We start from the raw sequence: 27728 nt of genomic DNA on the forward strand, positions 1-27728 counted from the left end.
ACTTGATTTATATACCTGTATACCTGCGGGTCATGTAAAAATTTCTCAGGCAAAAAGGGTTTGTGAGTGGAAGAAGTTTAAGAGGCCCTGGGGAAATGTCACCATGGCCTTTTCTGAGAAAAATATCCAAAGTTAGGAAGCTTCTAAAGAGGTGAAATTATTTGAGTTGAAGTCATTTACTATAGGCTTTTGTTTTTCTTGATTATACATATTTATTACAGTGGTTTCAGTTTTCTTTCCTTAAAAAATACATATATATATGTGTGTGTGTGTGTGTGTATATATATATATATATATATATATATATACACACATACATGTTATATATGTACATATATATATACATATACATACATATATTTGTATGTGATTCAAAATATACAGACCACGAAAAAGTACATGACATGAATTTGTTTCTATATTTTTATATTATATATATATATATATAATTTAAAAATTATATAAGAAGACAGTTTTTTTCTCAGTCTTTTATTTTTATATTGAAATGTTTGTCTTTGGTTAACTTTACAATAAAAATTAATGAAAAGATGAAGTAGAAGCAATAGAGAAGATTTTATGCTGAAAAGCATTTTATTGAAGATCCTGAAGTTCAGCCTCCATACTATTTTAAATTATAACTTATATACAGTTATAACCAACTTTCAGATTGGAGAGAAAGTGAATCACATTGGATGGTTTGGGGAAAATCCCTAATTCTCTAGTATACTTCTTTAAACAAATATTACTTTTTAGGAACTAGGAGAAGGTAGATATAGTTTTAGGACAGAGGTGAACTTATTTCTTCAAAGGATGCTTTTTACCCATTCTCCTCTTGAAGCAAAACAAAACTCAAACAGAAACTGCAGAACTTTTACCTTGATGACCCAGCTGGTGAAAGGCAATTTTCAGCTATCTAGATACCTAGGACAGCTCCTAAAGCCTTTATGTAATCCACTTGGAGGTTGTAATACTCTCCTTTATCTCCCTATTAAGGTAATCTATAATTTGTCTAAAAATATATTAACTATAGTGCATCTGTTTTCTTTTATTTACAGAAATATTCATTGCTGCCTTACTTGATTTTAGTATTAAAACAGTTCCTCTTGCAGAGGGACCTGAATGAAGTTTTTACAGGTGGAATTAGCTCTTATAGCCTAATTTTAATGGCCATTAGCTTTCTACAGGTAAGTGATTTCTCCCTGATCAATTTTAAAAAGATAAGATAACAAGTGTTTTATATTCTAGATATACTTCATTTTGTTTCATAAAAAGATAAAATGTTTTTGTCCCTTTCCCCTTAGTATCTCCTTATTCTTATTTTGTTTTGGAACTTATGGAACATATAAGGTCACTTTGTATAAATAAACCTGAAACTTTGTGTATAAAAATTTAAGTTTTCCTTATACTGAGTAATCGCTCATTCTGTTTCTACTGGAAACACCTGGTGGAATATTACTTAGCCTGGTGCCTAAAGTAGTTGGGAAGATTGGCCTTACTTCAGTTCTTGGTCCACCTCAACTCACTTAAAGCTTTAGTTAGGTGGAGCCAGGTGGGACACATAGTGTATAAATTCCTCCAAATGGGGAAAAGAGGTTTCCCCTTCTCCCTATAATAAGGATTTTATTATGCTATTCATTATAAATCTTTTTTTTCTAAATGGTTTTCTGTTGCTTCATTTTAATAAGCCTTTCTCACCATTTGTACTAGCTGCTGGGGCTTTTTTTAAATAATATAATATAATTTTTTATAGATAAAAATAAAACAGTTCCTTCCCCCAAAGTGCTTATATTCTACTGTAGCTGATTTTGAAAATCTTCACTTAACACAGAATATAGTTATAATTTAAAATATGGTATAGCTATTTTTTCCTGACAGAGAACTTGAATAGCCTTTTTCATTAAAGGAACTTTGCTTCATCTAACATTCTAGTGTTTTGTCCTTGAAAAAAGTAGACTAACTTAAATATATTTTTCTTTTCCTTTTTTTGTTAAGCACTTTTCCAGGGCAGTTAGGTAAGATAAAACACTTATTAATATGTTTAGGCAAGCTATTACTAATTATCAGGTAGTTCACTCTAATATTTCTTTAATAGATCTCTTTGAATTGTAGTCACATAGTATGTAGAACACATTAAGCAGTGTTGTATATTGGAAAAGGCATTTAAGAACTGAGGGGATCTTGGACAAGTCTCAGAGCCACTCTGGTGCTTATTTTCTTTATCTGCAAAAATGGGAGAGTTACTAGAAAATATGGCATGTATTTTTGAGTGCTAAATGTTGTGATCTAAGCCTATCAAAATTATAGGATCACATCCAGATCCAGAGTTGGAGGGGGCTTAGCTCCCATAATCTTATTTTATAAATGAAGCAACTCTGGGGCTAGACTCCTTACCCAAGGTCACAGGAGAGAATGGATTTGAATTCAGATAACCTTACTCCAGATATCTGCTTCTCAGAATAAAATATAATATCAGTTTTTGTAAGGAGCATAGGAAAATTAATTGTTATTGTGTCTTTAAGTACTATGATAATGTGGCATATGGTCCTTAGATGCACCTACTACATACCAAACACTGTTCTGAGAGCTGATAATACAAAGAAAGTTTTCTGATCTGCCAGTTGGGAAAATATGGAATGTCTTAAAATAGCCTTAATTCCATGTATGTGTGTGTTGATATACACATAAATATACATTATATAGTCAAGTATAATAAAACTAGTATTATTTAATATTGTAACTTAGACAATGATTTTCAGAGGTTTAATGGTCTTGTGAAGATTATTACTTAAAATTAGGAGGGCTCTTAGAGTGCATCTAATCTAACCATCTCATTTTACAGATGAGGAAACTGATGCTCTCAGAGAATGAATGGATATGTAATTTTTTTTCTCTTTTGAAAATCTTTGACTTCTTTGGGTTATATTAAAATGGTCCTCTTTAGTGAGTATTTCGCTTATATTCACTCTGGTAGATGACATTTTCACTCTGATGGCTTGAACAATACAGAAGTGATATTTGACTCCCTTAACTTATGTCCTGCTTTCTAGTTCCATATTTACAGCTACCTAAAGGATACCTCCACTTTGGATATTCTGTTGTCACCTTAAACTCATCAAAACATTGAGACAGCTAGTATAATGGATAAAATTATTATGTAGTACAAGAAGAGCTGGGTTCAGATTTCAGCTCTATTATCTACTCTTATAACCTTAAAATTTCCTCCTTTTTCTTACTATAAAATGAGGGAGTTGAATTAGATGATCTCTTAATTTAGCTCTAAATTGTATTATTCTATATTCAAAACTAAATTAATCTTTTTCTACCTCTACTTTTTCTTTTTAAAAAATGTATGTCCAATTTTAAAAACATTTCCGTATTTATCATTTTGTGCAAGAAAAATCAGATCAAAAAGGGAAAATCCATGAAAACTAAAAACAAACAAGCAAGCAAACAGCAATAATAACAAAAAAGGTGAAAATACTATTCTTTGATCCACATTCAATCTCCATAATTCTCTCTGCATAAAGATGGCATTTTCCTATTGGAAATAGTCTATTGGAATTGTCTTGAATCTCTGCATTGTTGAAATATTCATGGAAATATCCATCACAATTGATCACATAATCTTGTTGTTATTATGTACAATGTTCTCTTGGTTTTGCTCACTTCACTCAGCATCAGTTCATATAAATCTTTCCAGGCTTTTCTGAAATCAGCTTGCTCATCATTTCTTATAGGACAATAATATTCCATCACATTCATATACTATAACTTATTCAGCCATTCCCCAAATGACAAGTATCCACTCCATTTCCATGTTCTACAATCATTTTTGCACAGGTGGATCCTTTTCCCTCTTTTATGATCTTTTTGGGATATAGACCCAGTAGAGACACTTCTGGATCAAAGGGCATGCACAATTTTATAGGCCCTTTGGGTATAGTTCCAAATTGCTCTCCAAAAAGGTTGGATCATTTACATTTCTACCATCTGATTTTTCAATATTTATGTCCCAGTTTTCCCACATGCCCTCCAACATTTGTTATTACCTTTTCCTGTCATCTTAGCCAATCTTAAGAGGTATGAAGTCCTACTTTTACTTGTAAACTCTTTTGTGATTACTGTTCTTAATATCCTAGACTCATCTTTTTTGACAGTAACTTTCACCATATCATAACATAGCTTTGTGGGTGATCTATAATTTTTTCTCCTACTCTATTTTAAAATCAGGAGATGAAAATCTTATTTTAATATCTAATAAAGATTGTATTGTTCCACATTTTTCTTTGAAAGAGATTGGATTAGAATTATTTCTTTTCCCACATCAAATATTTGTGAACAGTGTATTGTGGAATATTGATTTCTCCTTGAAATTATTTTTGAAGAAAATTTTGTGGGCCACATAGTTCTGCTTAGTTACCCTGGATTCTTGTCCTTAGTCTATTTAGGTAGCCCAGTTATTTTAGGATTTCGTAAAGCTGATTCATTCTATTGTTGTGGTCTACATACTAAGACAGAGAGTGTCATTTATCCTCTTTATATTCAGAAAACCTATTACAATGCCCTATGGAGAAGCAATTAATATATGGTTATTTAATTGAAAATTGTTGCTTTAGGTGGGGATCTAGTTTTTAAATGTAATAAGTTTTGGCATCTCTTACTACTGTGTTGGGGACAGTAGAAGCAGGGGTACATCAAGCTTTTTCAAGAAAAGCAACTCTTAGAAATCTTTCTTCCTTCCCTGTTTCTTCTTGGTTGCCTGTTGTTTATTTAGGTTTAGTATTAACTGAACTTTCTCTTTAAAGCGAAATGTTAGGTGACAAAGCAGCGGTGATCTGAATCACATACTGATTTGTTTGAAAAATGGAAATGTTTACTAATTATTATTACACATTAGATCTGTTGATTTGTCTATTTTATGTAAAATGTGAATTATTCGTTCTGGTGCTGCCCCCTTTTGGCTTTACTTCAGAATAATCAAGAATATTAAACTTGGACTTTCTAGAATCCAGGCTAATACACAGGATCATAAATTTATTGCTAGAAGGATCCAATAGATTCATTTAATAGATATGGAAATGAGGCCCAGAAATGCTCTGCTCAATATAACACATGTAACAAATAGTGGAACTTACTTTTAATCAAGGCTCGGGTTAGTAAACTGTTCTTTACCAAGACCTAGAAATAGATTAATTCTAATTAAGGCAATGTTGTGAATAAATTTTAGTTACCTTATAAACCACAAGTCAACCAATTTGGAAATATTTAAAATATGCCATAAAATGTATTTTGCACCATAATTATGTTAAATAAAAGCTTTGATTCAGAAAGCATTTCAAATTCTTAACTGGCTTTATAATCATTATAAGTACCAGCTAGTGATTGTGAAAGAAACGCTGTCCAATAAGGGATTTGAATCTTATAGGATGTCTAGACAACAGAGTTGATGATACATGACATATTTAGAAGGTTCATTCAGATTTGTGCAAAGAGGAAATGTGTTTCTTTTGCAGTTGCATCCCAGAATTGATGCCAGAAGAGCTGATGAAAACCTTGGAATGCTTCTAGTAGAATTTTTTGAACTGTATGGAAGAAATTTTAATTACTTGAAGACTGGTATTAGAATAAAAAATGGAGGTGCCTATATCGCCAAAGAAGAAATCATGAAAGCCATGACCAATGGATATAGACCATCCATGTTGTGCATTGAAGATCCTCTACTGCCTGGTAAGACTAAATAAATATCACTAAATGTTCTCATTTTCCCAGAGTCTGAGCAAGAAAGCATTCTATAAACAGGAATAGCATTTTACTATTTTAAAATTTAGACATTTATTATTTGACTCTGAAATAACATGAATACTGAAAGTTATAAGAATTTCTAGTTGTTAAAAGATTTCCAATTCATGGTAATCTTAACCAGGAAAATAATATAAGACATATTCTTTAACTAATACTTCCCTTCCCTCTGAGTTATAAAGATTATATATTAGTTATGGCATATTATTTATATAAAATAAAATGATTTTATTTAAGTGACTTATTTAAAATGTGCTCTGGTTTGTTAGATCAAAGTTTAGACCTAAGTACCTAAAATTTAAGAACGTGTTAAATTCTGTCAGTTATATGCCTTGCAGTGTATGATTAGTTTTAATTTTAGGTTCTAGCTTTAGGTATATTAAAGTATTTTAGCTATCATAGTATGTCAATTTTGTCTTAATGGTTGGATACAAAATATTTAATTAGGAGATGCCAGTTTTTGTTTGGTCTTTTTTTGTTTTGATAAATATATAAAGAACAACTCAGTCACCCATTTTTAAGGTGGAGAGTCATAAAACAACCTAACAATCATTTGTATTTTAATTTAAATTAATATTAGAGTTATTATTAATATTAGAATATTAGACCATTCAAGTACCTGTTTCCCCACTCATGTACTGTTGTATGTATCATGCCCTGCTATTGGGGACCACGTTTTGGCTGGAAAACCAAGGTCCAGATCATTGCTATGGATATTTGTGAACTGATTAAAGCAAAAGCCTTTTGCAAACATAAATACAAAAAAAAATTCATCTGGGTAATTGCTCTTTAAATGTTTTGTAGATTTTTGTAACTGTTCATCTCATTATAGGGAATGATGTTGGCAGAAGTTCATATGGTGCCATGCAAGTGAAGCAAGTTTTTGACTATGCCTACATTGTTCTTAGCCATGCAGTGTCACCATTAGCAAGATCATACCCAAACAGAGATTCTGAAAGGTAATATGGTCTCTTGTTTTTGGAATTTTCTGGAATTATATATTCAGTTACCTATCATTATGGAGTTTTTATATTCCTTATTGTTATTTGGAAAACACTAGTAAAAGCAGAATTTCTCTAATTACAAATTGTTTTCTGGGTGTTAAATCAAATTTTATTGGAAAGTGATTATAAGGAGTAACCATTTGAAAAGATTTATTGTCTAATGATCTAGAAAGATGCAAAATGTAAAGATGTTAGCAGAACTAGCATTTACTTTGGTCTTCTTTTCTTCAAGTGATCCTGCTTTGCCCCTTTCCAGTTCTAATCCAGACATGAATAATTGATAGTTAATGATTTCTTAGATTTTGTTTTTTCTACAGAAGTCTCCCAGTTTATTAAAATTTAAACTGTATGGCAACTGAATATATAAAGGGGGGGGGGAATTCTCAGAATAACTGAACTCCCCCTCACACCTCTTGTGAGTCAACTCTTTTTTTGTTCTTTAGTTTAAAATACATGAAAACTACTTGGCTCAGAGCAATGCCTCTCAAAACTTTTTGATTTCAGTACCCTTTTGCACTTTTAAAACTTGGGATTTTCAAAAAACTTTTGTTTATGTGAATTATATCTATTGATATTCACGATAAAAGATTAAAACATCTTATTATTATGAAATTAGTTTTGAGCTTATGATTCCCGGAAAGGATCACTTGACCACTCTTTGAAAATGTTTGACTTAGAGAATTGTCTTAGTGGAGTATAGAGAATTAGCAACATGCTAACACCTTACCCTTTATATGCTCTCTTCTCCCCCCAAAGATCTTCCCCTCAAACTATTTAAGAGAAAGAAGAGAAGAGAATGAAGTCATGCTGAAACCTAGAATGCATTTTACCATAAAATACATTAATAATTATAGTTGAAGATATAGTTGAAATGAGCATGTTAGGGTATAGTTTGGTTTGAATTAGTATTTGTGGACTAGTCTTAAAAAACTTAACCACTACTTATATTTCTGTGATGCTATTCCAAATAACCAACTTTAAAAATGCAATTTTAGAATACAACCTTTTCATATGCTTGGAACAGCCTATGTGGATTCATATTTTTTGTTATATTTCACATAGTCTGTTCTGCTTAATATGTAAAGCAATTTTTAGTGCCTCTCACTCATAATTTTATCTGTTGAAAATGATTCTCTTACCAAAGTTATCAGAAAGAGATAGGCAAAATTCTGGTATTTAAATGTTTATTGGATAGATGGCATTTGACAATGTAGAAATAGTTTTATCCACACAAAATTTGAATTTTGGTGTTAATGTCCACATTATGTAGATTTTTGGGTGCTATGCTATTTAGGATTTTGAGTTAATTAAAGAATCTTTCTTTGCAGGGAAAATTAAGAAGAGCTAGCTCTAGGCCTGAAGAGAAGAGTGCTAGTATGCAAATAAGGAACTTGTTGAGCACAGCTTCCATAATATGATCTCTTAAGAGGACTTAAACTTATAGCAGCATCCAGTATCTGAAATGTAAACAGGATTTTTACTTAATAACAGAAATGAAGGAAATTTTATAAAATGTTAGCTTCTTTACAATTGCCTTTGACTTAGCAAGCTGTCATGTTGAGAAATAGTATTTAGATTAGTTAGTGGGAAGGATACAAGGTAATTTTCAGAAATTTTTACAGTAATCTTCAAACTTTTTTTTAAAAGTACACTAGGTAGAATCATCAAAGTAACACAGGAAGTGATTGACTATAGAGGATGGATCAAAGAAAAATGGGGAAACAAAATTAATCTATCACCTGAACTTGGTAAGAAAGATAATTATGTTTATGATGACTTTTATAGTTTTCCAATATAACATTTTCTCATTCATACTTAACAACTGAAAAAAAAACTATTATACTCATTTTTACAAAATTCTTAATAAAAATTACACAACATAGACTGTTTAAGAAACTTTTTTTCTCTAATTTTTTTTTTTTTTTTGCCTTAACAGATAATAGAATAAAGATAAAAGAGCAGATAACTCCATGTAATGGGGATCAGCCTCAAAGCAGAGACACAGAATCACCCTTTAGCCAGCGTTTGACTTTGCCTTTGTCTAGCACTCAACCTCTTTCCTCTGGTTCATCTGCTTCTTCTGTATCTTCACTTTCTGGAAGTGATATTGTAAGTATGGAATATTTTGTGTTTTGTGGTCATTGTAAAGCACCCATTAATAATGTGATAATATCTTCTTCTTAAGATACTTCTTTAACACATTGCAACAGTGTAATTAGTGGCAAATATTAAAATCTTTCTGAAAGTTGGTATTTTTACAAAAGAATTTCAGTGCTAAAATTCTATTTTCATTTTCATTAAAAATTTATTAAAAATTGTCATAAAGATTTAAACCTGATTCATTGTTATATGTAGCCCTTTCTTTATCCATGTACTTAATATGTGGGAGACATTATTCTTGTGGTTAATATCTATCAGGTACACGTCTTTAAAAATCATACAAAAATTCAAATTATTAAATATTGAATTTAAAGATACTTTTGCAATAGGGAAAGAGACATCAATAAAGACTTGCATTATTAATTTTATTTCTTCAATACTTTTTATTCTAATTGAATCAAGTTTTGAAACTGCTTCATAGAAAGTACATGTAACTTTGTGACTTGAGTTTCAAACTGACAAAAATATCAGGTTCATTAGCTTTCATAGCATAAGTGCTTTTGTTTGTCATTACTTAGTTTTTGGAAAATAAGCTAATAATATTCCTTTCACGAAGCTGCTTTTCCTTTCTAATTTTTCTCTACAAAAAAGGATTCTGATACACCACCTTGCACAACTCCTAATGTTTACCAATTTAGTCTGCAAGCACCATCTCAGCTTATGGCCAGTTTACCTACAGCATTGCCAATGCCAAGTGGTAAACCTCAGTCAGCTCCTACTAGAACGCTAATAATGACAACCAATAACCAGGTACAATTATTTTCATATTTCTCTAAAACGTTAATTTTTCATTTCTAGAATACAGGATTCCAATTGGAAATATTTCATTGGTACAAATGTTCCCCAAAATCGGATTTTTTTTTTTTAATTTGGTTAGTTTGGATGAGGAGTTATATTGGATGAGGAGTACAATGATGTCTAAAAGTAATTAAGAGGATATTGGCAATAGGAGAAGAAGTTGTTCAAGATACAATATAATCCTTACCTAAAAAGGGATACTTCTGAATAGGAAAAAATAGCAGAGGTTTTCAAGGTAGCCTTGGGAAAAAAAAAAGGGACCTTTTTAGGGTATTTGTATACATTCTTGTAGTTATTCACATCCTCTCTTACCTATACAGAAATAAAAATATTTTACCTTCACCTACGAACATTTTCTCTCCCAAATACCCTTCATTTATGCCTTCCTTTTGTGAAGAAATAACCCTTTCCCTTGCCAAGGCAAATCTCTTTTACATGAACTCTTGATTTCATTCCATTTTGTCTTTTTCAGCAAATCCCTTCCTCTGCCATCCACTCTTTGATCTTTTTGTGTCTATTCATTCCTTTCATCATGTCTCTAAATATACCTATGTCTCCCTATCCTTAAAATACTCTCACTTGGTCCTACTATCCCCAAAAGTTATCTTGTACATACTCTCATTTTCTTGACTAAATTTCTTGAGAAGGCAATCTACCCTCACTTTCTCTCCTTTCATTTTATTCTAAATCTTCTGTTATCTGATTTTCAAGCTTCTCATTCAACTAAAGCTAGTCTTCTTAAATCACCAATGAGGTTGGTCTGTCTGTCTCTGGAAAATAGGGGTTGAATGATTTGTCTAGGATCATACATTTAATAAAAGTCTGAGGCTTATTTGAACTTAGGCCCTCGTGACTCTGCAGCTGATGTTCTATGGATTGTACTACCTCTCTGCCCATCAATGATCTCTTACCTACTAAATCTCTATGTCCTCTTTTTATTCTTCAAATATCTTGACTTTTTTTTTTATAACCTTTGAAATTTTTGATCACTCTCTTCTCCTGAAGAAGAGAATTTTTAAGTTTTTAAGACATTACTCTAAACCTAATCTTCTCTAGGTTTTTGTGACACTGTTCTCTCTTTATTCTCTTCCTGCCTGCCTAACTACTGTTTCCCAGTATCCTTTTTTGTCTCTTCATTAAAATCATGTCCACTAACTGTAAGTGTCTTCCAAAGCTCTTTTCTGGAACTTCTTTTCCTCTTTTTTCTTTGTGGTTTCATTATCTCTCATGAGTTCATTTTTTATATTTGTATAATTTATTTTATGTAATTTATGTATAACATTTTATGTTTATGTCCTCTTCTTTCTATTTACTGTGCTGCAAATGTTTTGTTATCTCATATCTGGATTATTGCAATAGCCTCTATTCATTTCTCTATATTCTCATATCCTCTATTCAACTATCAAAGATATTTTCTTAAAGCTGAAGACACTCTACCCCTAACTAAATACATTTCAGTGACTCTTTATTACCTTGAGAAACAAAATAAAATGTTCTGGCATTTAAAACAATTCACTTCTTGCCTTGTTACCTTTTACTCTTCTCCACATACTTTATAAGCCAGCAGCACCTGCCTTCTTGCACACTATTCCAACTCTCAAATCTGTGCCTTTTAAATGGCTGCTCTTCTGAATTCTGGCCTGGGGATGCTTTAATTCCTCACCTCTGCTTACCAGCTTCTCTGTTTTTCTTTAAGAATCAATTAATATTACCTTCTGCAAGAAACCTTTTTCTCTGAGTATCTTCTTTTTAAAGTATATACATAGTTGTTTGCATATTGTCTACTGTATTAGAAGGTGAAATCTTTGAAGACCAGGGACTTTATTTTTCTCTTACTTATATTTTCCATCCTTAGCACTTTTTATGGCACATAGTAAATAAAAATGTTCTCTGATTGACTATATTCTTTTTCTTTTCTTCTTAATACCTTTTTAGGTATATCCCATTTCTCTTTCCTTCTCCCTGTCCCCATCCAACACATTCCATATGTAAATAAAAAAATATGAGTAGACAAATCTTCACAAACATCAAAGATTTTAAGTGAAGAGTATGTAGGTAGTTTGTGAAGGTTTACGTGGTTATTAAGAGCAGGGGGAAAATGAGTAATCCTTAACTATCAGTCACTGATTTAATTATAAAATTCTGAAATCACAGAAGTAATCCACCTATCTTTTATCCATTAAAATGATGTCATTTCATTTCAATATGTTTATATATATATATATATATATGAAATTGACACATTTCAGCTTTCAGAAATACTAAACATTTTGACTGATTGATAGAATGCTCTGGAGGCAAATTCTTTGAGCAAGTCACCAAACCTCCCTGGGCCCTGACAGTTTCCTCATCTGTAAAATTAAGGAGTTGGACTAAATGAACTCTGAAGTTATTTTTAACTTTGTGACTCTGTAATTTTTTCTTTAATATTATCTACAGTTCCCAATATAGTGGAGTTGTTTTATAAGTAGGGTTGCCTTTATAATGTGATCCTTTCAATAGTTTAGTTAAATACACTTGGGGAGAGAGAGAGAGGGAGTGAAGAAGGGAGGGAGGGAAGGAGAGAGAGGGGGGGGAGGGGAGGGGGAGAGAGAGACAGAGAGACAGAGACAGAGAGAGGAGAGAGAGAAGTCCCTGCTACATCTGTTTTTAATTGCACTTAGTGAGCAGTGTTTTAGTGTATATAGTACTTTGCATTCCATCTTTACATTTTCAGTTCAAAGAATTTAAAAAGCAACCTTAAAGCTATACTTTCTTCTATTTCATTTACTGTGAATTATTTTTTTGCACTAAATGGGCATATAGGGCTTATTCTGCTTCAAATAATTATAAACGGATCACTCTTTTTCGAGATGTTTAATAGACCAAAGGGAAAATTTGAAAATAATTTAATTTTCTGTTCCCAGATTGTGTTTCAGAATAGTATACATGTGAGGAAAAGCATTCACTAAGTAGGCAAACTAAAAGAATTTCAAAAATTTTGTAATGATTTGAGCATAAAATAGGCTAGTTGCTTCCCAAGGCATTTTGAATATCATTTATTCCAGTTTGTGGAAATATGGCATCATTTAGTTCCATATTTTATAAGATGAATATTTGTTATTTAAAAAAAAAAGAAAATGTTGACATGGGAAATGTGTAAAAGTTTTTGAGTGATTCCAGGCAATTGCAATTTATATTTGAAATTCAATATTTGAATGCTAATGAGGAAGTAAGTTAAAGTATCTTCCTAGCTGAAAATATTTTCTTCTTCCTAAATTTTTCTAAAACTCTCTTTGGCTTCTTTGCTCCATCACACTTGAACTTACATTTATTTGTATGTATAGTGATATCTTACTTTAGTAGATTATAATCTCCTTGAGATGTAATTACTGCCATTTTTTTTCTTTTTCTATTCTTAGTGCCAAGTGCTTAGTAAGTTAATGTTTCAATGAAATTAAACTGATTTGGATTATTACATTGTAATCTGAGTTCTGACAGTTAATGGAGACCTCCTTAAGAAACAAATCTTGAAAAGTCTCAGTTGGTGTATTGGAAAGAGTGCCCCTTTTGTAGGCCAGATCTGCCACTACTACCTATGTGACCATAGGGAAATTATCCATCCTCTCTGGGTCTCTTTTCTTATCTGTTAAAATTAAAAAGCTGTACTAGTTGACCACTGCAATCTTCTAACTCTGGATCTATGATCTTGTGATGCTGTTTTTTGTGGGAGCAATTATTTTTAAAATTTATTTTTTTACCCATATATAGAGACACATAGAATCCTGGAGATGGACAGGATTTCAGATACTGTGTCCGACTCTCATTCTATTGATAAAAAAACCTGAGGTTCATAGAGATAGTGAGATGTGCCCAGGGGCAAGTGGTATAGCTAGGTGTTGAGCCAAGGTTCTTTGGTATTTTGCCAGTCATTCCCCTGAAGCCTTACCCAAGATGAAGCAGTTACTTAATCCTTTAATTATATTTTGGTAGAGATCTTTCAGGAAAGGGGCTTAGGATTTAAATATATCTCAAAGGATCCTCATGAATTACACTAAGGACATCTCTCTTCATTTCTTCCCTCCCAAAAAATTGATGTCTTTTTTTTTCCCCCATCAATCACTTTTCAATATTACCCTATCATATACTTTCCTTTAACCTTTCCTTGTAGACAAAAATAATTACAACTGACAAAGTACCTATGTGTGTTATTGAACATAATACTTTAACACCCTGAGTTTCCACCTCTGAACTGAGAGGAGGAATGCATATTTCATTTTTTTGTTTTCCCGGAACCAACATCATTCATCCTGTTACTCTTAAGTTCATCTTCCTTTTAGTGTTATTCAAATTGTGATACTCATTGTATATATATTGTTCTCAATTCTGCTTTCTTCTCTTTATCACTTTACACACGATCCTCTATTTTTCTCAATTCCTCATTTTTATTTTAAGATACTTATTATGTATTATTTCATATTATTATCCTATATTCTAATATTCTATATTATTTTCATATGTCATACTTTGTTCAATCATTTTCCAGTTGATAGGCACCCACTTTGTTTCTTTTCTTTTCTTTTTTTGCTGCCAGAGTACTGCTATTCATATTTTGGTATGTATGGGACCTTTCTGTCATTGACCTTATGGTCAAGAGCTTCCCACAACTCCCTGAAGGCATACCCAGTTAATGTGTTTATATGTATATATATAAATACTTATACATATACACATATATAGTTATATATACACACATATTTTTATGTATGCATATATGTTTATGTATATGAGAAAGAGTATACAAGGGGAGGGATCCTTGCTTTGTTTCTTCTTAAAACAGTACTGCTTCAGTTTCAGTTTTGTGTAGTTATGCAACCCCACTGGCATTTGAGAACCTAATTAAGAGTTTGTTTTTACTCTTGTAAACTTATATTGATCTCAAGATACAACTGTGAAACTCTTTGAAGTCTAGGGAAGAGTTATTGAGTGAGACCTTTTCCACAGTGAAACATAATGAAAATACTAAAACAAATAAACTGAAGATGTTGTCATTTTGAAAAACAGTAAGGCAAAAAGTATTATTGCTTTGCTAGTAACTATAGTCCATAAGCCATACTAACCAGATCAAGCTTTGGAGTCATTGATTATATTGAAGAACGTATTCTTATTTAATGACACTGTATACTGGAAATAGGAAATTTTCAAAAGCAAAATGAACATATTAGTATAGGACACTTTAGAAAGGTGATATCAAGTTAAAATAAAAGTATATTCTTGTAAAAAGAATCCTTGCAAGGTTGCCACAAATTTATAATATCTATGTGATACATATTTTTATTTATTTCATTAAATATTTCCCAATTATATTTTGAATTTTGCTGGCTTCTTGAAGCCTACCTAAAGTTCATGTTCAAGTTTGACAGTTATGCTTTAGACCATTTTCTTAAAACTGAATAGTAATAGTAGTATTCTAAGATGAAGTAGAATATTTCTTATTTTTGAACCAAAATTTAACATATGCAAAATTGTATTACTTTATGAATTGGTCCTCAATATTGCACTTTAATAATAACAATAATTTAAGGGTTTACAAATACTTTATTTGCTATACATTCATCGAATATAGTGCTTTAGTATTTGATTCTCACGTAATTCTTTGAGTCAGGTATTGCTATTATCCCCATTTTACAGATGAGGAAACTGACTTAAGAGCAGTGAGTTGCCTAGGGACACACTGATAGTAAGTCTAAAGAGAAATTTAAACCCAGGTCTTCCTGCTACTTACTTATATAGTGAGTCTAATTCTAAATAAAATCTGTTACTTTAGATTTTAATAAATAAAATTTATTACTACAATGTTCTTTTGTTCAAAAGCCATCTGTAAGAATTTCATTTTTGTAGTTTTAATATTCAAATTTTATTTATGAGGATTAAAAATTTAATTGTATTTAAATTATTCTGCTATTCATTGAATGTTTATTACAACTTCTTTTTCATAGACTAGGTTTACTATACCTCCACCTACCTTAGGTGTGCCCCCACTTCCTTGCAGACAAGTTGGTATTGAAGGGACACCATCTTTGAAAACTGTTCATCACATGTCATCTCCTGCTGTTCCTTCTACATCTCCCAACCCACTCTCAAGCCCCCATTTGTATCATAAGGTATGCTTCAAAATCATATTAATATACTACTTGAATTTAGAGTTTTAACCATCCTAGTATATGTTAAATTTAAAAAGAACAATTGTTGAAAATATTCTGTATATGACTTGCTAAAATATAATTTAACATATTTTTGTGATAGAGTTAAAATTTTAAGACCAACCCCAAATTTTCTAAACATCATATAATGCTAACATTAGTACCTTTTAAACAAAACCTATTCTTATAAGTAGGGCAAAGGAAATTCTGTTAAACTTTAAACTTCTTGTCTCGTAATGGTCTCAGCTTTTATGTTCTTATACATATTGGCAAATAGAATTTCAAAGTAGTAAACAAATAAAGTAAAAATATTTTGTTCTCTATTAAAAGATTTCTGTTAAAAACTCGCTGTCGTGATAAATGCGTCTTCATATGTTAAGGATAAAGAGAAGATATATTATTTTTAATCAAATAAAAACTACTACTTGAAGAATTGGAAGTGGTAGTGTTAGCCAATGCTTCATAACCTGCATTCTTGATGCTTCCCCCACTTAGCAAATTATTTCATTAAATCAAAACTTTCTGGTTTTTGGAATATCCCAAGTATTTCTCTTTTATCTACTTGGAAATCCCCCAAATATATATAGCCTAAAGTAGTAACAGCTGTCATAAAGAAAACAGATAAGCTAAATATAGACTGTGTATCTGTATGTATTTATATGTGTGTGTGTGTGTGTGTATATATATATGTATATATGTATATATACACATATACTTATATACTGAATTTGAGGGATAGTTTCTCAAAAATTGATAGCTATTAGACAATATGTCAAACTGGCCCTGAAGGTAAATGTCTCCACATTAAAGAATTTGTTTTTCCTTAATGATATAGGGACTTTACAACCCTATGGGTGATATATTATGGAACATGTTCATTAGTGATAAAAATAAATTCCTTCTTTTGCTTATTCTTCCCTCGTTTTTTTAATCTAACTTCTTTATTCTTGGAATTTAAACTCATTAAGGGGGCAGAAATAATAACACTTGGATAAGTTTTTAGCTCCTTTAATCTTCTAAAAATTGAAATTTTTCTAACTGAATGAAATTATATTATCAAAATACTTAAACTTCAACAAGAAAAATCAATAATAAGCATTAATATGTAGAGGGCATACCATTGCTAATATAAAACTGGGAATATTCCAGATGAAATTCAGAACTTGTAAGAATAAATTATTTAATTAATAGATTTATTAATAAATAATAGTCTTCCATATATGATACATGATTGAGACTTTGACCTTCTCCTCTCTGCCTCCCATTTTGTTACTCATTCTGTCATGGAATCTTTTCCAGGTCTTACCTTTGTTTACTCTTGATTTACATTTAGCCTATTTCTGAAGGAAGTTTCATTTGTGACACTGAATATCTTGTGATGTCTTTTTTATACTGACTATCTACAGTGAATTTTAAACTTTTAAAATCTTTGAAATTAGTTCCAAATGCAGGGTTTGTCGGACTGAGATAAACCAAAATATAAATCTTTGTCTTATTGATATGGTCTCTATAAGTAGGTGAGTTTAGAAGTTTATGACAAGTCTCTTTTTTCTATGAGAAATAGGACTAATAGATTGATGTCTGTGAACTTTAAGAAATACTGCATTTAGTATTTATATAAAACTTAAATTGCTCCTAAATTTTATAATCCTTTGTCAATTCTCAATTTTCTAAATAACACAAAACTATTCATCCTATACTTCAGACATTTTCTGCCTTGTGACTATGCTTATAGTTGCTGTCTTGGGCTACCTACATACTGAGAACTTTCTATTTTTTTTTTTTTTTAGCAGCACAATGGCATGAAATTTTCCATGAAAGGAACTCATAATCATAACCAAGGCAATGGTTACAATCCTGTTGGCAGCAGTGGCATGCGGCAGCCTGTGGGCAACAGAGGACACCATCAATATAACCGTACTGGCTGGAGAAGGAAAAAACACACACACACAAGAGACAGTTTGCCTCTTAGTCTCAGCAGATAATGGCTCATGTCAAAATTATCTACCCCCAATTTTACAAACTGAAGCTGAGTGACATTGGACACTAAACTGGGGAACTGAGACCAGCATTCAGCACATCAGCGCCCGGGTATTGTGAAATATCTGCAGCTGATTATTTTGCATGTTTCTTTGTGTGGTGGTTAAGTCCATCTTAAAGAAAAAGTAGTTGTGCTCATCTGTGAAGCCTTATTAAATGTGGAAGTTGTTTTCTGCCTTCCCAGGATTATTCATTGAGTGCCGAAGCAGCTCTTCATAAAGAACTGCAAGGACATTAAATGCTTTGGCATTTTTGCTGTAGCTGCATTTGTTCCTTAGCAGTTTGGGTTTCTTATTTTTATTTCTGTCAAAGAAGTAGAGGAGAGTTAAACCCCTGATGTTTTTTTCCCCCAGCAGACACAGTTGGGAGTTTGTAACAGTTTTACTGCCCTCATGTTTTTTTTCAAATTTCAGAACTTTTTTGCTCTGTAAATATTGAAAACTTATAATTTGTGCAATAACTCAGAATTTTTTAATTTAATTTCATATTTTCACATAAGTTATATTTAAGGGAGGAGGGAATTTTTTTTTTAAATCTTATATCCTTTCCCAAGTTGCATTTTCTAAGTTGGGTTTAATAGTTTTGGCAGGTTGAATGTCATTAGAACACCACACTGAGGGTTTTTGTTTTTAGCCTTTTTTTGTTTTGTTTTGTTTTGTTTTGTTTTGTTTTGTTTTGTTTTGTTTTGTTTTGTTTTGTTTTGTTTTCCTTGGTTAAATGTGAGGCTTCTTGATTCATAGTGAATGGGCAGAGTTAGATTACGGTTTTATGAAGGAATTAAGCTCCAAACTATTTTGACCCTGCCTCATTAGCTCATTAGTCTGGCCTCTTGTCAGTTGTCTTGCTCTGACCAGTGAGTTTTAATTGTTGTGTTGTTTTTTTTTTTCTTTTTAACTAGACAACAAATCCAGCAATTAAAGTGCCAGAAGTATAACTTTCTAAGGGTGAGAAAAGGGTTGTCACAATATAAAATCCAAAAAAATTTTTAAAAAAAATTTGTGAATTTTGAATTGCTCCAGTCAGTTTTAGTAATGAAACAGAACCTATAATAACTTGGGGGATCTGCTGAACATCATTACTAAAAAAGGTTTGCCCAGTTTTAGGAATGTGGAGAAAGGAATTATGTTGATTCCATTATGGAATCTGTATAGCAGTATGCATTAGTTCTGTTAAGAGCAAATATATGAAAAGTACTTCATCTGCTCAGTGCACTCTAGGAAGTATCTTTTAATGTATTGCAGGAGAGCACAGCCAAGGGTTGCACATGTCTGAGTGACTGGCACTTAATTTACAGATGCATACAGGTATACTATGCAAGTGTATTCTGCCATGACAACCACTGTCTTTGTTACCTTTTTTTGAACAAGAATATATCCATCCTGCCTAACCCTGAGTTTTAGAAGCACCACAGTTGTCCTGGGAGTTGGTTGCATCTCATATGCCATCTGACTTCCTGTTTTTAAAATGAGGGGTTGTAGCCCTGCTAAACACTACAGGTGGGTTGTTTTTTGAAGTCCACTAGTGGAGAATGTTGAGAGGAAAACTTATTACCATGACATCTAAATGATGTAGAGAAGTGGGAAGTTTTAGAATTGATATCTGAATGTTAAAATAGGCATCTAGCATGATAAAGCTTTAAAATGTCTGTGGTATGCCTTTTGAAGCAGGACTAGCCCACATTGTCATTGGAATCTATAAACTGCAACTGCAGATTTTTTAGAAGGAGGGCATTCCAGAATAGAGTAGCACATTTTTCTGCAGTTCTTGATGATTGAAACTTATCAAAAATATTTAAAAATATTTAAATTGTGAACCTATTCATAAACAGATATTTATAAAGACTGATACATAGGCCTATACTACTAATCTTTACACATTAGCAATATTGAGTATAAACCTACATTAAGGAAACCACTACACAGACTTTAGTTGGTATCTTATGTAGTGTGCATTTTAAAGCTAGATTCATAGAACACAGGTATCATGTTCCATTTCAGTCATGGTGAACCAAATGAATTGGCCTGGCTACCACTGTGGTTATGTGCTACAGGTTTAAAAAAAAGATATCATGTTTAGATTTTTTTTTTTTGTGTGTGGACAACAATGTGGAAGCTAAAATTGACATATTTTTATGTAAAGTTTTTCTATTCTTTGATTTTTAATAAACTTTGGAAACCACTTTTGTCTTTGTCTTTGTGGATATATATCTTTCTTTGTTAAATTGCATGTTTTTGTTTTGTTTTGTTTTTGAGTTTGGACCACTTAAATGGGATTAAAAAATCATAACTTTTAATATTTCCATTCTCTGTCTTCTCACAGATCATTTACTCTTTCATAGATTAATAGTACTCTCATTCTAAGTATCTTAATTTTTGTAGGATTTTAGTTAGTTTTTCCAGAACTCATCTCTGATGAATTGAGAAAATTTTATTAGTATAATGAAGGTTTATATTTCAGATTTCAAATCAAGCACCGGTGATCTTTTCTAGAAGCTCAAAATAATTTAAAATTGCTCAATCTGATTTCATTTTAAAATCTGTTTATATTCTTGATGGGGATATTGTCTCAAAATAGTCCACACATAATTCAGGGAAAGTATACATTCAGATAAAAAAAGTTATCATTAAAGTCTTACTTTGTTGACTTGTCATGGTATAGAGGGGAATCTTGTATTAATTTTGGAAGGCTATGCCTAGTGGAAGACAAACTTCTGAAATTCCTACTTACCTAGAAAGGCTTCAGAGGCAGATTTCTGTATTTGTCATTGAGATCTAGTAAAATTCAGAAAATTCCATCATGAGAAAGTTGACCACTATTGAGGGGAAGGTATGCAGTGGGGAAGTGGGGAAGAGGGCATGAGGAAAAGAATATGTTAATATAGACGAATCATAGATCTTCCCTAATATTCAAGTAAAGATGAAATTTAAACTACAAAATCTTCTCTCCCCTCTCTCCCTCCTCTTCCTCCCCTCCTCTCAATTCTCTCTTCCTCTCTAATACCCTCACCTCAGCAATTTATGAATGAGAATAGTATACTAATGATGCTACTCAGAGTTCACTTATTCTAGAGTTTAAATTTCTGAAAATAACAGTTTATATATAGAAACTTATCTGAAAGGATTCCTATTTCCTCAGAAGAAAAAATATTTTCTGTTTTGCTTAAAGTGGATCAAGTTTTTAAAGAAACTTTGAACAAGGCATTCATCATAGATGCTTTTAGATAAACATATTACTTAAGCACTGGTTCTCTTAAATAAAACATTCACCCAAGTTTGTGGTATTTAAGGGCTCAAAAGGGACTTTTGAAGTATTCCCCCCACCCCCCTCCTTTTTGTTTTTTTTTTAGTCAATACAAGGTCTAGAGAGGGATGTGCTTGTTAAATGTCAAACAGTGTATATTGAGAGCTCTGACTTCTACCACTCACTGTTTAAGTTGTAGAACCTGGATGAGCAATTTAAATTCATTAACTGGAATTCAGTTTGCTCATTTGTAAAATGAGAATGGACTAGATTATCACAATCCCTTTAATTCTAATACATCTTGTTTAAGTCGTTTTAAACAGTCTCTTAGCAAATGTATTTTTGTAAATTAGCTCAGACACTCAATTCATTTGGGCTTCGAAGAAAAGATATCTGAATTCAGGTAAGTAATATGTATTAACTAAGCCACAAAATGCATATATTACTGTTGCATTAATGAAGGGCAAAATAGTTTTGAAATACATTGAATCAATTTATAGAAAAGAAAAAGTTAAAAGATGCTACTATGTTAATAGTTAAAGCTGTGTCTTATACATTAAGCATAGTGCCTAAATTCTTGCCTTGTGTGCTTTTTGGAAGATTAAATGGTAGAAAAATTATAAGCAAAAGTCCAAGAGTTCAGCACTAAATATAAATAAATACAATATTTGGAAGAATCCAGGGAGATCACACCTTGGATGGTAAATTTCTTTCAGTCAAACTTGAACTGCCAATAACTTTTCAACTAGGCTTATTTGGTAATTCATCAACTAATCATTTCTTGGAAATATTTTTTCTTTTTGCCAGTCTCATTAGCATCACAATTTATTTTACTTCTTCAAACTGGCTTAAGCAATATTCTGTTATTCCTTGGCTGCTTCAGCTGGGATATGTGTATGTAGTTCACTCAAAATGTATCCATATTCATTGTGAGGCAGAGAGTTAAAGGACCATCATATTATATAATTTAGACTTTTTATTGTTTCATTGTTTTTAGTTATATCTGATTCTGTGACCCTATTTGTGGTTTTCTTGGCAAAGATACTGAATTGGTTTGCCATTTCTTCAGCTCATTTTATAGATGAGGAAACTGAAGGAAATAGGATTAAGTAACTTGCCTAGAGTAATACAGCTAATGAGTATTCAAGTGCAGGTTTGAATTCAGGAAGATGTCTTCTTGACTTTAGGCCTGGCCCTCTATCCACTCACCTACCTGACCAATAAATAGGTTAAATTGGTAAATGCTGATATGTGAGAGAGTGCAAGGGAGCATAAATAAGAGCTGAATTTTCCATAATTAATGAAATTATATTTCTTGGTGCATGCCATAGCTATGTGTTCTACAAATAAATTTTTTGTTTTTTATTTTTACAGGTTGCATAGGTATGAATACATATGAAGGAATAAAGATAGATCCTATATGCAAACCCAAATCAAAGGGTCAATAAAATCATTTACCTTAGAGCTTTAGTGAAAATTTTGCGCTAAATTATATGAGTGGAGAAAAGAAGGAAAGATCCTTGCAACCAATTCAAATAAATTCAAGGAGGAAATTGGATGTCAACACTTTGTCAGTGATGTTGGTAAAGGTAAATGGGGGTGGAGGGAGTTCTAGACATAAGGAGTAGTAGTAAAGAGGTATGAGATTAATTAGGAGATCTGAGCCATGAGACTAGCTGGTTTAGCAAAAAACAAAACAAAACAAAACAAAAAAAAACAAGAGATGGTAGGATTTTGCAATAATGTATCCCAAATGGTAGGACTGTGCATAAAGGGGATGTAGCAAAACCATATGAAGATTCTAAGGAGAAAGGTCATCTGAGAATTATGGTGGTAGGAGAAGTTAAAGGGTTGATTAGAAGTGAGTTGATGGTAGTCAGGTGATGAAAAAGAGGGTAGGCTAATCTCATCAGGAAATAATTTCCCTAGGAATTTATTGTAGAACTGGAATGGAAGTGGAGGTGGTTATTCAATCATTTTGTTTGTATCTCATTATTCATTTGAGGGTTTCTTGGCAAAGATACTGGAAGGGTTTGCCTTTTCCTTCTCTACCCTATTTTACTGATAACTAAACGAAAGTAAACAGGATTAAATGATTTACCCATTCATACAGCTAGTAAGTGTCTGTGGCTGGATTGGAATTCAGTTTTTCCTGACTTTAGTTCCACCAAGTTGCCCCCCAGAAGTGGTATTTAAGTCATTAATCATGAAGTGGAAAAACTTATCTTTGGAACTTATGAATGGCCTATAAAAAGAATTACAGGTTAGCCTTGTTTTTAAAGAACTAGTAATAGGGACAGTTAATTTGGCACAGTGAATAGGTAGAGCATCTCCTCTGGAATCAGTAGGACCTAAGTTCAAATTTCACTTCAGAGAGCTGATACTTACTAGCTGTAGAACCCTGGACAAGGCAATTAACCTTCAGTACCTCAACCTCCCCCCCAGAAAAAAATTAGTAATAGAATAGCAGACTCAACAGTAACTGAGAATTTGGATGTGGGAAAATTTTAGGAAGATAATTGTGCCTAAGAGGTAAAACATACATGTAAAATTTTCCTTTTAAAAAATTTATCCATTACTCCTTACTCCCCACCACCCTTGCCTTTGCTTCCTACCTGCTTTCTATTTTGAGTTTCGAAATTCCCTGCTATGTCTTTTTCAAATGCTTCTAAGAATGTTGAATTCTCACATCTCACCTGTGGACCATCTTTCTCGGATACTTAATCATTTCTAAGGATGACTAATTTGTAAGCAGGAATTTGCCTTGTTTCACTCAGGATGGCAAAAAAGAGATGCATTGATATCTTTTGCTTATATATTAACTTGTAGTTCCCAATATAGATCTTCAATCACTAATTCCAAGGGGAAAAAAAGGGGAAAACATAGGTTAGTAAAACCAACAAAGTTGTTGAAAAAAGTCTGACCTCATATATAAAATTTTATACCTATAGTCTTGCAAAGCAGCTAGACTTGGGGACTTCTCATATCTTTTCTTTGTGTCCAAGCTTGTTCATAACCTCACAGAATTTAGTTTCAATGAATTTGTTGTTTCTGTTTACATTATTTAGTCATGAATATTATTTTGTATATATAGTTTGCTATACTTTGAATTTGCTCCCATAAGTCATCCATGTGTCTCTGGGTTAATCATGTTTTTGATTTTTTTTTACATTCACACACAAGTTGTTGAACTTCACCTCCCTCAACAATAGACATCAGATAACTAAGTGAATTCCTTCAAATATGCATTGAAGTTGGGGGGGATTATTGATTCATTTCCAGTTATCTAGTAAGTAATATAAGGGGTCTTTATCTAAGAGAGATAGCCAAATGACTTTCCTTTTATTATTAATCGGGCTGGGCAGCATTAAATAAAGTAGTTAAAAAAGAAATGATATCAGGACTAAAGATTTATTGTAAAGGTTTCTCTTTGTATGTATAAAATTATACTTGTACTGTTTTGTGTTAAACATAATAAGTATATGTTAAGTACCTACTGTATGCAGAGCTATACCAAGTGCAAGATAAGATTGAAGTCAGAAGAAAAAAGTTCTTGCCTTCAAAGGAAATAGTTTTGAGACAAAGCCAAAGATATCACATTGAGGGGCACCCAGTGTTAGGAGCTGGAAGAGGAAAAGAAGCCAGAGAAAGAGCTGCCTTCAGAGGTTGGTATACCAAGGTGGTCTAGTGTCTGGAAGCAAGGGAAGAGGAAGTGTCAATATCAACTACTTCAGAGAAGCCAAGAAAGAAGATTGAAAAAGAAAAAGACAACTGAATTTGATGATTAAGAGATTACTGGTGACCTCTGAGAGAGTTGTTCCAGTAAAATGATGAGGATAAAAGCCAGTTTGCAAGAAATTGTAGAATGAATAGTGAGAATTGAATATATTAGGTGGAGACAAATTTTTAAAGGAATAGGAGATCATACACATAGGAACAGAGAAAAGATTTATGATTTCATCAATAGTAGATACCCTCTACCAAAACAAGTTGGTATCTTTTCTGCAACTCATAGTCTTGATGAGGACAATGGTACTGAAGAAGAGGTTTGGCAGGAATGGGTGAGGTTTCCTTGTTCTCCAAGGTGCAAGTTCTCAGTGAAGGAATTTTGCTAAACTCAAAGGCTATGGTAAAAAGCTTTTATTGTTAAGGAAAACACCAAGACAAATTCTCTTGGCGGACAAATCATTCTCAAGAGAGAAGTGATCTGCAAAAAAACATTTTCTGAAGATCCATTTTATACATGAGTCTAAGAATTAACATCCTGTCAGACTTTCTCCAAGCGATTATGCAAGACCATTTGGGTTTGTATATCAAAGGAGACATTTTCTGAAGACTCATTTTATGCATGAATCTAAGAGAATGCTGTCTCCTGAAGATGCAAGACCATTGAATGTGTATATACATTTTGTTGGTGATTTTACATAACTTTTTTACAGGGCTGTCTCAGGTCAAACAGTTTTACTGTCATCAGTCTTAGACCTCTGAGAGGTCATATGAGTTAAATGACTCGGGATCAAACTGAAGGCAGAAGGGAAACTTGAATGTGGGTCTTCCTGACTTTGAGGTTTCTACAATCAAATATGGGATAAGGAATGTTATATAAATACAATGTAAAATAAAACACTAGATACAAGCAAAACACTAAGGAAAGTAAAAAAAAAAACACTTCAAGAAAAAAGTTGTATTTTAATTAGGTCTTGAAGTATGGGAAGGATTTTAGTAAGTTGGGGGTACAAGGTAAATGGGAAAAGTAGTCCAAAATAGGAAATGCTGTGAGCAACACCCAAAGTTGAGAATGCAGTAGGGGATATATATGAGTACTATTAAGTAGTAGTGCACTCTTATTGGGAATATTGAATATGTGTAAGTGGTATAAGATGAGGCTAGAAAGGTGGGATAATAGTAATTGCAGAGAACCTTAAATGATGAACTTAGACCAATGCTGTAGATAAAAGTGAACTATTAAAAATCTTTGTGTCTATAACAATGTGATTAGGACAGTATACAAAGAAGATGAATTTGTCATTACAAAGGAAAGATTATGGATTAGAATAAAGGTAAAGAAGCTAGTTATAAGGATATTGTAATAGTAAAATGATAGAACTAGACTTAGAAGATCAGAAAATCTAGAGTTAAAAGGGATGTCAGAAACCATCTAGCCCACTGTATTGGGCCAAGAATCACTCCCCTCACTCCTCCCTTCTAGAATAATGACAGTTTATATATCTATGTACCTGAGGTCACCTAAAAATTTCTATGGCAAAAAGGAATCACAAATGGAAAAAGTTTAAAAAGCTTTGCTTTATGTATATTCATATCTGATCCTCACAATAGCCCTATGAGATAGGTATCACCATTAGCCCTAGTTTGGAGATAACTTTTTTAAAAAGTCTCTGAAGAGTTTAATAATTTTCCCCAGTCACACAGGTAGTCTAAAGCAGGAGTATATGTTACTATTACCTTCCTTTTAAAACCTATAAGAGAGCCCATTATTTTTTAAGACACTTATACTCTATTGATCAGCTTTAAATGTTAGTCTGTAATCGTTTAGTAGGGGATTACTTTGTGCCCTATATTAAATACTGCAGATACAAAGTAAGGCCAAAAAAACTACCAAAAGCCCTTCCCTAACAGGAGCTTTTATAATGTGAGCAAAGTTTTCCTCTAGGATGCTTAATTCTGCTTTTCTACAGTTCCTTGTTGACATTGTGATTATATTCCCATTGTCCTTCTTGAGGTTAAACATCCTTCAATCAATTATATGGCAAGATCATCAGGTCCTTTATCATCCTGAATGTCCTCCTTTGGATCTCTCCAGTTTATGTCAATGTTCTTGCTCCAATCTGATGCTCCAAATTGAGTAGTATTCCTGATAGAACCCGATGGATGCATTCATTCTGAGGAGGAGCATAACACACATGCTTAGACCTTATTTATGATTGACTGAAAACCCAAATCTTTTTTTAGATACATTGCTATCTTATCACCCAATTTCGATAATATTCTTTTAAAATATACTTTTTGAGTACAAGTGTAAGTTTTCATGTTTATTCTTATTACATTTCATTTTATTTGGTTAGGCCCACTGTTCTATCCTCGAGGTATTTTTGCATCTTGATTTGTTATTCAGTGTTAGCTATCCATCTTAACTTTGTGGCTCCTGAAAATGACATCTATATTTTTGTGTAAATGATTTATTTTTTAAAAGTGTTAAACTCTGCAGCACCAAGGACAAATCTCTCTGTTCATAGAAATCTTGACAGCAAACTTGACAGCAAATCATTAATTAGTATCTTTTAGTCTGACCATTCAACTACTTTAGAAGTCACCTATTTATAATCTTCTGTGACCTACATTTTTAATCTTTTTTCACAAAATAGCATAGACATTTTGTTGAGATCTAAAAAAGCTCTACTTATTCTATTTCCCCTCCTACCATCTACTAGTCTTATAATACTAAGAAAAAAAATTAGTTTAGTGGGGCACAACCTGGTCTGATGAA

General features: G+C 32.2%; 1 protein-coding gene across 2 annotated transcripts in view; it reads left to right on the forward strand.

Annotated features, from left to right (window-relative positions):
• TENT4A (terminal nucleotidyltransferase 4A) overlaps positions 1 to 20161 on the forward strand; it is a 91520-nt gene extending 71359 nt beyond the window's left edge. The window contains exons 6-13 of one of the 2 annotated variants that reach the window (XM_003759614.4): positions 1056 to 1184; positions 5514 to 5727; positions 6632 to 6758; positions 8451 to 8551; positions 8740 to 8912; positions 9555 to 9713; positions 15740 to 15904; positions 17734 to 20161. In XM_003759614.4, the coding sequence (XP_003759662.2) occupies positions 1056 to 1184; positions 5514 to 5727; positions 6632 to 6758; positions 8451 to 8551; positions 8740 to 8912; positions 9555 to 9713; positions 15740 to 15904; positions 17734 to 17928 (1263 nt within the window). In that variant the 3' untranslated portion in view covers positions 17929 to 20161. The remainder of the gene's footprint in view (positions 1 to 1055; positions 1185 to 5513; positions 5728 to 6631; positions 6759 to 8450; positions 8552 to 8739; positions 8913 to 9554; positions 9714 to 15739; positions 15905 to 17733) is intronic. The other variant, XM_031946112.1, reaches the window with a different exon arrangement.
• Positions 20162 to 27728: the final 7567 nt, after the last annotated feature.

This window comes from Sarcophilus harrisii, chromosome 1, assembly GCF_902635505.1.
Source record: "Sarcophilus harrisii chromosome 1, mSarHar1.11, whole genome shotgun sequence".
NCBI lineage: Eukaryota > Metazoa > Chordata > Mammalia > Dasyuromorphia > Dasyuridae > Sarcophilus > Sarcophilus harrisii.